This window comes from Sparus aurata, chromosome 1 (genome assembly GCF_900880675.1).
Source record: "Sparus aurata chromosome 1, fSpaAur1.1, whole genome shotgun sequence".
NCBI classification, from domain to species: domain Eukaryota; kingdom Metazoa; phylum Chordata; class Actinopteri; order Spariformes; family Sparidae; genus Sparus; species Sparus aurata.
In genome coordinates, this window is record NC_044187.1 from 295,558 (window position 1) to 308,886 (window position 13,329).

General features: G+C 47.9%; 1 protein-coding gene across 3 annotated transcripts; it reads left to right on the forward strand.

The window, feature by feature from the left end:
• Positions 1 to 250: 250 nt before the first annotated feature.
• soul4 (heme-binding protein soul4) lies at positions 251 to 13,113 on the forward strand. Of its 3 annotated transcripts, none has more exons than XM_030417825.1 (7): positions 264 to 376; positions 990 to 1,107; positions 2,094 to 2,313; positions 6,344 to 6,429; positions 11,162 to 11,303; positions 11,457 to 11,640; positions 11,776 to 13,113. In XM_030417825.1, exons 3-7 carry the CDS (start codon positions 2,160 to 2,162, stop codon positions 11,948 to 11,950), a joined length of 741 nt encoding a protein of 246 aa, XP_030273685.1. In that variant the 5' UTR covers positions 264 to 376; positions 990 to 1,107; positions 2,094 to 2,159; the 3' UTR covers positions 11,951 to 13,113. The 3 variants fall into 3 exon arrangements, with proteins under 3 accessions (XP_030273676.1, XP_030273685.1, XP_030273692.1); XM_030417832.1 differs by lacking the exon at positions 264 to 376 and adding an exon at positions 402 to 870 and having other exon boundaries at positions 11,776 to 12,115; XM_030417816.1 differs by lacking the exon at positions 990 to 1,107 and having other exon boundaries at positions 251 to 376; positions 11,776 to 12,115.
• The last annotated feature ends 216 nt before the right edge of the window (positions 13,114 to 13,329 follow it).

Here is a 13,329-nt window from a genome sequence, read left to right on the forward strand (position 1 = left end):
CAGACAAACAGCTGATGAGTCAGGGCCAAACACATCAAATGAAACAGGAAACAAAAGAATAAAAGCTGTTCGGACACTTCTGTGTATGTGACGTCATGTTTGAGGAAACGTCTGAATCAGCTCACTCGGGTATGAAATTATCTTTGTAGGCGACAAACGTGTCACTTGATGAACTGATGTCTGACAGAACCAAGATGTTCTGACGCTCGATTCAAAATAAAAACCTTCATGACTCAGAATTTTTATCTGCAAGCTTTTATTTTGAAGTATTTGCAGTCCACCGGAAACAGAAGAAGAAGCAGTCGTGACGGAGATCGACGGACGGGTTCAGCAGCTGCACACCCACCTGGTGGCGGACAGGTGCGACCAGAACCAGGTGAGACAAACACCTGCTGGACGACGGGTTAGACCCGGTCCGGCCCGGTTGGCGACACGCGCTAACTGTGCTAACCAGGCTAAATGCTTAATGCTAATGTGGTGCAGAGAGGCAGCACCATGCTAACCATGTTAACAGTGCCAAACCCGGTCCAGTTCTGCTTCCTGTTCTAGCTGAACCGTGCCCTCTGTGGTCCAGTTGGTAGTTCGGGATGAACTGAGACGGTCTGAAGCGGCTCGGCGGCATGTGCTCGACTGTTGGAACCGAATTCTGGGTTGACCTACTTTCTCTCCCGGAGCCCTGCCTGGCGGGCACAACAGCCCGACGGTCCGGAACCAGACCCGGACCGGTTTACACTGAAAACACGTGTTTAACTCTACGGTTATCATGTGTGTAACAGATCTGTAGAGGTTTTGGTCCACTTCCAATCTGTCAGGTCCGGATAGAAAATAAACAAACACTGTGATCCGGGTTATCCACTCTGGATCTTAGAGGTACTGCAGTGTTCGGGTGGATCAGGCTGGCCCGGTTTATAGAATGACACTGGCTCAACTTCGACTGGTTTAATCAAATCAAACGAAATATAAAATAATGATTCACTGTTTGTTTACAGGAAGTCTGACTGACTTTCAAAGTAAAAGAAGATTGATCATCGGTTCACAGCAGCACCGAGTTCCTCCCAGCGGCAGCCTGTGGCATCTTTACTTGTTTACACATTTGACTGTACAAAGGTTTGCACAGTTTCTCTTTGTTTTGCACTTCTTAATATTATCTAAATATATATTAATATTTGTTCCATAGCGTAAATGTGAATGTAAAATATTGCACAAAAATGTAATATTGTTATTCTTATATTTTAATGTGTAAATATATATATATATATATATGTATATATATATATATATTATATTATATTATATTATATTATATTATATTATTCTTGCGTTTCTGAACTGCCGAGCGGGTGCCACGAACATGCCACAGACTGCCACTGCAGTGCCACTACCTGCTGATGCCACTGGGAGAATCTCGCTGTCTCTCTCACTTCAGCTTCTCAACAGACACACACACGCACACACACACACACATCCTTCAGAGAGACCTTGTTAACCTCGTCGGCCATTGTTAAATGTGATGGTCTAGCCTTTGGAGCATTTCCTGGTTGCGTCACATGATGTTTTACCATTATGACATGATTTCTGCCGCTCAGCCCCGCGAAAGTGGCGATCTACGCCACGCGATGTCGCCATTTTCTCCCTTTCTTTCTTCTTTTCGGTCGCGCAAAGAATCTTGGGATATGTGAGGCCACGAAGGATCGTAGCGGTGCATCCTCCAAAAACAGGGAGAAGGAGGAGCATCTGGAGGAGCTTCAGACTGGGACTCTGAGGGATGCAGACCCTGAACTGAGACACAGCCACACACACAGATATAAACTCCATCCGCAGACAGAAGCTGATCTTATTTTAACAGTGACATCAGATGTTACCAGGTGACATCACTACCTTATTGAGTGATTCATCATCAATACATACAAACAACAACAACTGATGAAGAAAAAATCAATAATCCAAACAAGCTGGTGCGTCTGTACGCCGGAGACGCTTGGTTCTGTGTGAAGACTGCACTGAGGCGATAACTGGTGTCTCTGTGTGAAAAGGGCTACTGTTAACAGGTGTGTCTGTCTGTCTGTCTGTCTGTCTGTCTGTCTGTCTTGCAGGAACTGCAAACAGTCGCTGGACGTCGTCTTTCTGCAGTTCAGAAGTCGTCTCCTCCCACAGCAGCCATGGCTCTGATCTCTCTGGAAGACCTTGATGGATTGGACGATGAGCAGCTGGATGATGACATCACTGACAACCCCGAACCAATGGATGAAGATGAGCGACTGCTGGCACACTGGCAGGCTGTTGCCAGCACTCACCAGGTGTCAGTCCCTCAAGGTGAGGGGGCGGGGCCAGTATTCAGCAGGTGTCAGCATCAAAAAGCCACAAATAATGCTCAGAACAGCCGACTCAGTCGATTACCGAGTGCAGTAGAGTCCCGCAGTAATGATCATCATTGAGCTGCGGGACTCTACTGCACTCGGTAATCGACTCGTCGGGACTTCCCGTCAACAAGGAAGGCTTCTCGGGTGGTGAGTTTTGTTTATATTTTCCCACAAATACGGCAACTATATCAAATGTTTGATGCCTGCTGGAACCCTGTTTCTCATGTTGCTGAAGTTTGGTGCTGCTCTGAGCATTATTTGTGGCTTTTTGATGGCGGTTTTATATTTGGACCCATTTACTGCAGTGTATTGTTGTCGTGCGGTCGTTTCTGAGGATGCTAAAACTACGTTAGCTAGCGGTCTGCAAACTTGATCTCTCAAGAGGGAGTCTAACACAGTTTCACGGCGAGAGAGCATCAGTAAATTCTTGCAAAGGGTGTAATGCCAGGTTTATAGACATCTTTAAGTACATCTAGGTCCTGCCAGGAGGGAACCAGGTGCCTTGTTTTTCGGTCTGCCGAGAGGACATCACATATGTCCCACCGCTGCTCCAAGACCCTCCATCATTTTTTGCCTCGAACACCACCTGGTTGAGCATTCTGGGATGAGTGAGTGTTCTGGGAGGTGGTGCTCCTGCTGTGCTTCTTTCAGTGCCATGTTCCCCTTCCAGCCGTGGGAGAAATATCCCACCAATTTTTTGCAAAGCCCAGCAGCACGGGTAATGCGGCTGTCATCTGTAACAGCATTTTCTGTAAAGAAGAAATGAAAAATTATTCAAATCTACCAGTAATCATTGTAACCTAACTGCACAATATAACAATTTTGTAATAATTACAAAGTAATGAATCAGGGACTATGAGAGAGACAGACTACCATTATGTGACATTTAGCAGTAGTTTAACCTAGGCGTTAAACCACTGCATGAGCTCAAAATCAATAGATTACATACAAAACAATATACACAGAGCATGTGGGACAAGTTTGCCTTCCCTATCCAAAACGTTTCTGCCAGAAAGCGCTGAAGGCAAACTTGTCCCATGTGCAGGTTCTCAATGTAAATCCCCTAAAACTCTGGCACCCCCAGGGGAGGCACAGAGATCATGTAAAAACGTTAGTTGGATGTCAAGCTCAAGTGTTTACTAAACAGTAGAGATGCACCGATCAGGATTTTTGGGGCCGATCACCGATCACCAAAAGCAGCATCTGCCGATCCCGATATTGCCGATCACCGATCACAGCGTCAAATCCATAAATTCTTCTATATCATTGTCTTGTATAACTTTCATATATTTAATTAATGATTCTTCTTACACAACATTGACGTTGTATTATTAAGTATAAACATTAGGAGATGAGAAAGTATCATGAATTGACCACCGTTTTATTGCAGGCTGAGGCAATGTGCAATATTTCACACTCTAGAGACTCTTAGAGACAACTTGGACTCAGCTTACACAGAGTAACTGTAGCTTACTAGTGGGAATGCAGTCAGGGAGGGAATTTCATCATTTCAGGGGCACCAAGGCCACATGACAGGGCACAAAGGCCACTGAGTAAAATGTGTTGATTTACCTTTCAGACTGATACCATAACATCATAATTTATAATAAGACATGGATTATGTATTAAAACATTTTTTAATACCAATATCAAGTTAAAGTGACATTAGAAAGTAGTTTTTGTTAAGGAGGGTTAGAGTGAGGTGAGTTTTGTGACACCTCACTGAATATTAGTGTTATTGAATATTTCTCCCAAATAGAAATTCCCCAAAATTATGGCAAAGCACATTTTTTCCAAACAAAAAAATAGTAGAATAACAGCAGGAGACCACTGATGTGTGGAGTGATTTTGGTGACACTACACTCTGAATAATAGTGAAGTTATTGAATATGTTTTGTAGTTTCTCTTTTCGGTGTTGCACTTTGTAGACGGTCCCTGCGCCCTCGTCTCACAGCTGGCTGACCATACAGACCAGAGTTAATGTCCAGACGCTCGTTCTGATTAACATACGGTTGTAGCTCGTTGTCTTCCTCACTACGGTAGGAAAGAGCCGTCGTTTGTGTTTTAACAAGGTTTCACTTATACGTTATTAATCCGGGAAGTTCGAATCTGTGAATATATTTCCAACTTTACCGGACTAAATCCTACCACATAAGTCAGTTACGTATCATGTCAAACCGGCTGCGCTCGCTCGCTGTGCTGTAAGTTTCGTTCTTCTGTTTTGAGACGCTGCTGCTGTTTGAGAGGCTTTCACGTGAGATCATAGTGATGATGAGACTCCACCTGCAGGAACCGCGGACTCACTGAAGTTACTGTGAGTGACTACTGTGCACTCAGGTGGCTGTAATTAAAGGCAAGCCCGCTACGCTGACCAGGGCCAGGGGCACAGAGGCCACTGTGGCGCGGGGCAACGGCGGCCATGAAATTCCCTCCCTGCATGCAGTTAGTGCAGCTGTCTTTATACTTAAACGTCATCTGATCGGCCTGATTTGATCTATTTGGAGAACTCCGATCAAAACCGATAGGGGCATTATCGGCCGATTGCGATCGGTTGCCGATCGATCGGTGCATCTCTACTAAACAGTGTGCCGTCCATTGTTTAGTTTATTAGTTTATGTGACAGGGACAGTGCACATTTAAAGTCTGTCTGAATAAGCCAAAAGGCTCGTTTAAGAGCTGACCGTGCAGTGGGGGGAAAATTGGGATTATAATTCTCATTTTTACATATACGCATTGCATTTTGTTTTTCTTCTGTTTTTTTATTCAAATCAATAATATTCAGACAATATTCAGACTATATGCAATTGACAACAATAACATTAACGTTCAGTACTAAAATGGGAATACATAAATCATCTCAATAAATTGAAGCAAATGCCTGCTGGCCAAGGCCTCACGTAGTCCACACGCCATGTTTTCTCCAGTGTGTTCTCCGGGGGAGTAGGCTGTCTGTAGACACCGCGTTTTTAGTTCCAAGTCTTGGTCCAGAAAGTGTACAGTGAGGCTGATGTAGAGCTCTGCTGTTCGACTGGACCAGAGACCTGTGGTGCTCGACCCAGTTCTGATTCCACTCTCTCCCTGCATGCGTTGTACATTTTTGGAATGACGACTTGGATGAAATAATTCCATGATGGAATCTGGAATCTTCGGTCCGATGTTTTTACCAAACTCACAAAACCATCTTTGGTCACTGTGTTAAAAGGTATCATGTCCTTAGCCAAATAACGGGTTATGGCGTCTGTTATTTCTCTGTGGCGTTTGGACATTTTATCATAAGGAGTCACACTGGCAGAACTCTGAGAAATTGACTTTTGTTGCAATGATGGCAAGGTTTTAGATTTGCTGCTACTAATGTTAGACATTTGTGGTTTGGCTAACGTTAGTTTTGAATTGTTGGTGTAGGTCTTTCTGGTTGTATTGCAGGTGGTGATGCTGGTTGGTTGTGTTTCCTCTTGAATATGCAACAACTGCTCGGCATGTTTTACACAGTACCTGTGTTTGTAACACGTCGTCTCTCCTGAATCCAAAATAAGTCCATATAGCAGAAGTGTTGTTTCTTTTCAACACAAGGTCTTCATCGGCCACATTTTCATGGTTTTTCTCTCTCTCAGCCATCATAACCTGGCAATCACCACCAAACTGATGCCGATTCATTTTGTCAGGGTAGCTAACGGCTAGCTGCGGCTTCATCTGATTGGCCCTTGTTTCAGGGGCTCCGTCTGATAGGCTAAATGTTGGCATGCTCAAGGTGCATGTAAACAAAATGATTTTTCTTATTCATCGTGTGTCAGGCGATTTTTTTTTTGTGATGTGTTTATTGCACATGTTCATATCGCGATGATGATGAAAATGCGATTTATCAGGCAGCCCTACTTTATATTAGATAAGATAGAATATTTTATATATAAATATGATATTAAATACTTTCAGTCTGATGTCCTACATATCCACTGTGTGTGTGTATGTATGTGTGTGTGTGACAGAAATGACTGGACCCATACAGGAAATGACCCGCAACAACCAGCAGAGGGAGCCCCTCCCCTTCACACCAATATCCTGTCATGAGAAGGTAAAGACCCGAAAACTACCACAGACCACGTGACTCCTGCAGATGGAGGAGGTGCTGTATTACATGTGACTCCTCTGTGCTCCTGCAGATGGAGGAGGTGCTGTATTACATGTGACTCCTCTGTGCTCCTGCAGATGGAGGAGGTGCTGTGTTACATGTGACTCCTCTGTGCTCCTGCAGATGGGGGAGGTGCTGTGTTACATGTGACTCCTCTGTGCTCCTGCAGATGGAGGAGGTGCTGTATTACACGTGACTCCTCTGTGCTCCTGCAGATGGAGGAGGTGCTGTGTTACATGTGACTCCTCTGTGCTCCTGCAGATGGAGGAGGTGCTGTATTACACGTGACTCCTCTGTGCTCCTGCAGATGGGGGAGGTGCTGTATTACATGTGACTCCTCTGTGCTCCTGCAGATGGAGGAGGTGCTGTGTTACATGTGACTCCTCTGTGCTCCTGCAGATGGAGGAGGTGCTGTGTTACATGTGACTCCTCTGTGCTCCTGCAGATGGAGGAGGTGCTGTGTTACATGTGACTCCTCTGTGCTCCTGCAGATGGAGGAGGTGCTGTATTACATGTGACTCCTCTGTGCTCCTGCAGATGGAGGAGGTGCTGTATTACATGTGACTCCTCTGTGCTCCTGCAGATGGAGGAGGTGCTGTATTACATGTGACTCCTCTGTGCTCCTGCAGATGGAGGAGGTGCTGTATTACATGTGACTCCTCTGTGCTCCTGCAGATGGAGGAGGTGCTGTGTTACATGTGACTCCTCTGTGCTCCTGCAGATGGAGGAGGTGCTGTATTACATGTGACTCCTCTGTGCTCCTGCAGATGGGGGAGGTGCTGTGTTACATGTGACTCCTCTGTGCTCCTGCAGATGGAGGAGGTGCTGTGTTACATGTGACTCCTCTGTGCTCCTGCAGATGGAGGAGGTGCTGTGTTACATGTGACTCCTCTGTGCTCCTGCAGATGGAGGAGGTGCTGTATTACATGTGACTCCTCTGTGCTCCTGCAGATGGAGGAGGTGCTGTATTACATGTGACTCCTCTGTGCTCCTGCAGATGGAGGAGGTGCTGTATTACATGTGACTCCTCTGTGCTCCTGCAGATGGAGGAGGTGCTGTGTTACATGTGACTCCTCTGTGCTCCTGCAGATGGAGGAGGTGCTGTATTACATGTGACTCCTCTGTGCTCCTGCAGATGGGGGAGGTGCTGTATTACATGTGACTCCTCTGTGCTCCTGCAGATGGAGGAGGTGCTGTGTTACATGTGACTCCTCTGTGCTCCTGCAGATGGAGGAGGTGCTGTGTTACATGTGACTCCTCTGTGCTCCTGCAGATGGAGGAGGTGCTGTGTTACATGTGACTCCTCTGTGCTCCTGCAGATGGGGGAGGTGCTGTGTTACATGTGACTCCTCTGTGCTCCTGCAGATGGGGGAGGTGCTGTATTACATGTGACTCCTCTGTGCTCCTGCAGATGGGGGAGGTGCTGTGTTACATGTGACTCCTCTGTGCTCCTGCAGATGGAGGAGGTGCTGTATTACATGTGACTCCTCTGTGCTCCTGCAGATGGGGGAGGTGCTGTATTACATGTGACTCCTCTGTGCTCCTGCAGATGGGGGAGGTGCTGTGTTACATGTGACTCCTCTGTGCTCCTGCAGATGGAGGAGGTGCTGTATTACATGTGACTCCTCTGTGCTCCTGCAGATGGAGGAGGTGCTGTATTACATGTGACTCCTCTGTGCTCCTGCAGATGGGGGAGGTGCTGTATTACATGTGACTCCTCTGTGCTCCTGCAGATGGAGGAGGTGCTGTATTACATGTGACTCCTCTGTGCTCCTGCAGATGGGGGAGGTGCTGTATTACACGTGACTCCTCTGTGCTCCTGCAGATGGAGGAGGTGCTGTATTACATGTGACTCCTCTGTGCTCCTGCAGATGGAGGAGGTGCTGTTACACGTGACTCCTCTGTGCTCCTGCAGATGGAGGAGGTGCTGTATTACATGTGACTCCTCTGTGCTCCTGCAGATGGAGGAGGTGCTGTGTTACATGTGACTCCTCTGTGCTCCTGCAGATGGAGGAGGTGCTGTATTACACGTGACTCCTCTGTGCTCCTGCAGATGGAGGAGGTGCTGTATTACATGTGACTCCTCTGTGCTCCTGCAGATGGAGGAGGTGCTGTATTACATGTGACTCCTCTGTGCTCCTGCAGATGGAGGAGGTGCTGTATTACATGTGACTCCTCTGTGCTCCTGCAGATGGAGGAGGTGCTGTATTACATGTGACTCCTCTGTGCTCCTGCAGATGGAGGAGGTGCTGTGTTACATGTGACTCCTCTGTGCTCCTGCAGATGGAGGAGGTGCTGTATTACATGTGACTCCTCTGTGCTCCTGCAGATGGGGGAGGTGCTGTATTACACGTGACTCCTCTGTGCTCCTGCAGATGGAGGAGGTGCTGTGTTACACGTGACTCCTCTGTGCTCCTGCAGATGGGGGAGGTGCTGTATTACATGTGACTCCTCTGTGCTCCTGCAGATGGAGGAGGTGCTGTATTACATGTGACTCCTCTGTGCTCCTGCAGATGGAGGAGGTGCTGTGTTACATGTGACTCCTCTGTGCTCCTGCAGATGGGGGAGGTGCTGTGTTACATGTGACTCCTCTGTGCTCCTGCAGATGGGGGAGGTGCTGTGTTACATGTGACTCCTCTGTGCTCCTGCAGATGGGGGAGGTGCTGTATTACACGTGACTCCTCTGTGCTCCTGCAGATGGAGGAGGTGCTGTATTACATGTGACTCCTCTGTGCTCCTGCAGATGGAGGAGGTGCTGTATTACATATGACTCCTCTGTGCTCCTGCAGATGGGGGAGGTGCTGTATTACATATGACTCCTCTGTGCTCCTGCAGATGGGGGAGGTGCTGTGTTACATGTGACTCCTCTGTGCTCCTGCAGATGGAGGAGGTGCTGTATTACATGTGACTCCTCTGTGCTCCTGCAGATGGAGGAGGTGCTGTATTACATGTGACTCCTCTGTGCTCCTGCAGATGGGGGAGGTGCTGTATTACACGTGACTCCTCTGTGCTCCTGCAGATGGGGGAGGTGCTGTATTACATGTGACTCCTCTGTGCTCCTGCAGATGGAGGAGGTGCTGTATTACATGTGACTCCTCTGTGCTCCTGCAGATGGAGGAGGTGCTGTGTTACATGTGACTCCTCTGTGCTCCTGCAGATGGGGGAGGTGCTGTGTTACATGTGACTCCTCTGTGCTCCTGCAGATGGGGGAGGTGCTGTATTACACGTGACTCCTCTGTGCTCCTGCAGATGGAGGAGGTGCTGTGTTACATGTGACTCCTCTGTGCTCCTGCAGATGGAGGAGGTGCTGTATTACACGTGACTCCTCTGTGCTCCTGCAGATGGGGGAGGTGCTGTATTACATGTGACTCCTCTGTGCTCCTGCAGATGGGGGAGGTGCTGTGTTACATGTGACTCCTCTGTGCTCCTGCAGATGGGGGAGGTGCTGTATTACACGTGACTCCTCTGTGCTCCTGCAGATGGGGGAGGTGCTGTATTACACGTGACTCCTCTGTGCTCCTGCAGATGGAGGAGGTGCTGTATTACATGTGACTCCTCTGTGCTCCTGCAGATGGAGGAGGTGCTGTATTACATGTGACTCCTCTGTGCTCCTGCAGATGGAGGAGGTGCTGTGTTACATGTGACTCCTCTGTGCTCCTGCAGATGGAGGAGGTGCTGTATTACATGTGACTCCTCTGTGCTCCTGCAGATGGAGGAGGTGCTGTGTTACATGTGACTCCTCTGTGCTCCTGCAGATGGAGGAGGTGCTGTATTACATGTGACTCCTCTGTGCTCCTGCAGATGGAGGAGGTGCTGTGTTACACGTGACTCCTCTGTGCTCCTGCAGATGGGGGAGGTGCTGTGTTACACGTGACTCCTCTGTGCTCCTGCAGATGGAGGAGGTGCTGTATTACATGTGACTCCTCTGTGCTCCTGCAGATGGAGGAGGTGCTGTGTTACATATGACTCCTCTGTGCTCCTGCAGATGGAGGAGGTGCTGTATTACATGTGACTCCTCTGTGCTCCTGCAGATGGGGGAGGTGCTGTGTTACATGTGACTCCTCTGTGCTCCTGCAGATGGAGGAGGTGCTGTATTACATGTGACTCCTCTGTGCTCCTGCAGATGGGGGAGGTGCTGTGTTACATGTGACTCCTCTGTGCTCCTGCAGATGGGGGAGGTGCTGTATTACATGTGACTCCTCTGTGCTCCTGCAGATGGAGGAGGTGCTGTATTACATGTGACTCCTCTGTGCTCCTGCAGATGGGGGAGGTGCTGTATTACATGTGACTCCTCTGTGCTCCTGCAGATGGAGGAGGTGCTGTGTTACATGTGACTCCTCTGTGCTCCTGCAGATGGAGGAGGTGCTGTATTACATGTGACTCCTCTGTGCTCCTGCAGATGGGGGAGGTGCTGTATTACATGTGACTCCTCTGTGCTCCTGCAGATGGAGGAGGTGCTGTGTTACATGTGACTCCTCTGTGCTCCTGCAGATGGAGGAGGTGCTGTATTACATGTGACTCCTCTGTGCTCCTGCAGATGGAGGAGGTGCTGTGTTACACGTGACTCCTCTGTGCTCCTGCAGATGGAGGAGGTGCTGTATTACATGTGACTCCTCTGTGCTCCTGCAGATGGAGGAGGTGCTGTGTTACATGTGACTCCTCTGTGCTCCTGCAGATGGGGGAGGTGCTGTATGAGGAGCGAGTGTACCCTGCTGGTCACTGGGCGTCAGTGACCAGCGGAGAGGATCTGTACGAGCAGAGCATCTCGATGGCCTTCATGAAACTGATGCGCTTCATCTGTAAAGAAAACTCTGCAGGTTAGACTCCGCCCAATCACAGTGTTGGCTCCGCCCGCCTACAACTTCAGTCCAATATAAAAGAGTTTGGGGTCTATCAGGAGTGTTGGTGATCAGTATTGATAATGTTTTGATTCCCTGTTGATAGTGTTTGGATTACGTGTTGGTGAACAGGTAGATACCTGGGGATGACAGTGCCGGTGGTCAGTCACGTTCACATGATGGAGGACGGGAACACGTTTGAAAAAGACGTTCAGACGTCGATCTTCCTGCCTGCTGAGTTCCAGAACAACCCTCCTCAACCCTCTGACCCCGACATCACCATCGTCCACAGAGAGCCAATCAGAATCGTTGCCAGGTCAGAGGCTCATCGTCATCATTAAGGTGGTGCTGCAGTAGTCATGTGTCGATGGTCCCTGAACGCAGCATGGAGGAGCATCAGTCTGCGTGTCAGTGTGTATTGATGATGTGATGCTCTCTGATTGGTTAACAGGCCATTCTTTGGGACGACCACAGAGGAGACGGTGGGTCGTCAGATCAGCCAGCTGTGGGAGATAGTGGGCGTCACCGACAACCTCCGCAGAGACGACTACATGGTCGCCGTGTACGAGAACCCCGGCGTTCCCCACCGCAGGAACGAGATCTGGTTCATCAGACGTAACCTGTAGATGCTTTCCCATCATCCTCTGCTCCTTCACATCACCTCCTCTGATTGGCTGCCTTGTTATCTCACATCTCACATCTCACTTCTCACTTCCTATAGCTGAGATCGATCTGACCAATCAGAGCATTTCATGTTTGTTAGCAGGTCCTGACACTAAACCCCGCCCCTCTCTGACTATCTATTATCCCATTGACCCGCAATTTCAAACGAGCCCATATCATATCAACAGGATGACATCACTTTATTTGATCAATTCTCCGTCCTGATTGGCTGTGATCTGGCCAAACAGAAGATGATGTCAGAGCTGACATGTTTGTGATGCAGGTAATCAATGAGTACTGATCAGATATGTGCTGAAACATTTAATAAATGTAACGTGTATGTTTCTATTGGTCACATTTTCAAAGTGACCTTTGACCTCCAGACAAACAGGAAAGTGACCTTTAGTGTGAAAGGTCATCAGTCTGATGTTTCCATGGACACACACACACACACACACACACACAGAGGCCTGTTTATCAGTAACAGAAGGCTTAAAGGAACAGTTCAACACTCTTCTTCTCCCCTGAGTGTCACAGAACAGTAAATACACAGCCAGCTGCTAGTTAGCTTAGCATAAAGACTGGAAACAGAGGGAAACTGCTAGCCTGGATCCGTCCAAACAATGTGATGAACGATTAATCTGAACAACATCAGTACAGTGAGGAGCCAATGGTTGGTCCTGGTCCTGGTCCGGAGTCCTGACGAGATGCAGTTACAGGACACACAGTTTGAAGTTGAATGAGAGAGAAACAGGAAGTGAATGATTGAGTGGATGAACTTGCAGCTGTCCCCCTGAAGGTTTTAAAGCTTCAGTGTAAATAAATCAGATGCATCAGATCCGTAGTGTGACTGACAGGTGATCCAGCTGTGTTGTCTCTCCAGGTGTTTCAGCACCATCAGCATGTTGAACCCACTCTGACGTGGTTTCTGTCCCTCAGCTCTCCTTTTTATTTTCTCCATATTTGATGTGAAATCATTTTTAAAAACAAACTTCTTTGTGATTTTTGGTGCCTGTTTCTGAATTTAATACTTCCTTTTTGTTTTCACAGTCCAACTGTTTTATATTGTTTTTCCTTCTTTTCAACATTTGTGTATAAAATGACAATAAAATCTGGTTTCAAAGGATTGGCTGTTTGTCTGTCTCTGTACCTGTCTGTCTGTCTCTGTACCTGTCTGTCTGTCTCTGTACCTGTCTGTCTCTGTACCTGTCTGTCTGTCTCTGTACCTGTCTGTCTCTGTACCTGTCTGTCTCTGTACCTGTCTGTCTGTCTCAGTACCTGTCTGTCTGTCTCTGTACCTGTTTGTCTGTCTCTGTACCTGTCTGTCTCTGTACCTGTCTGT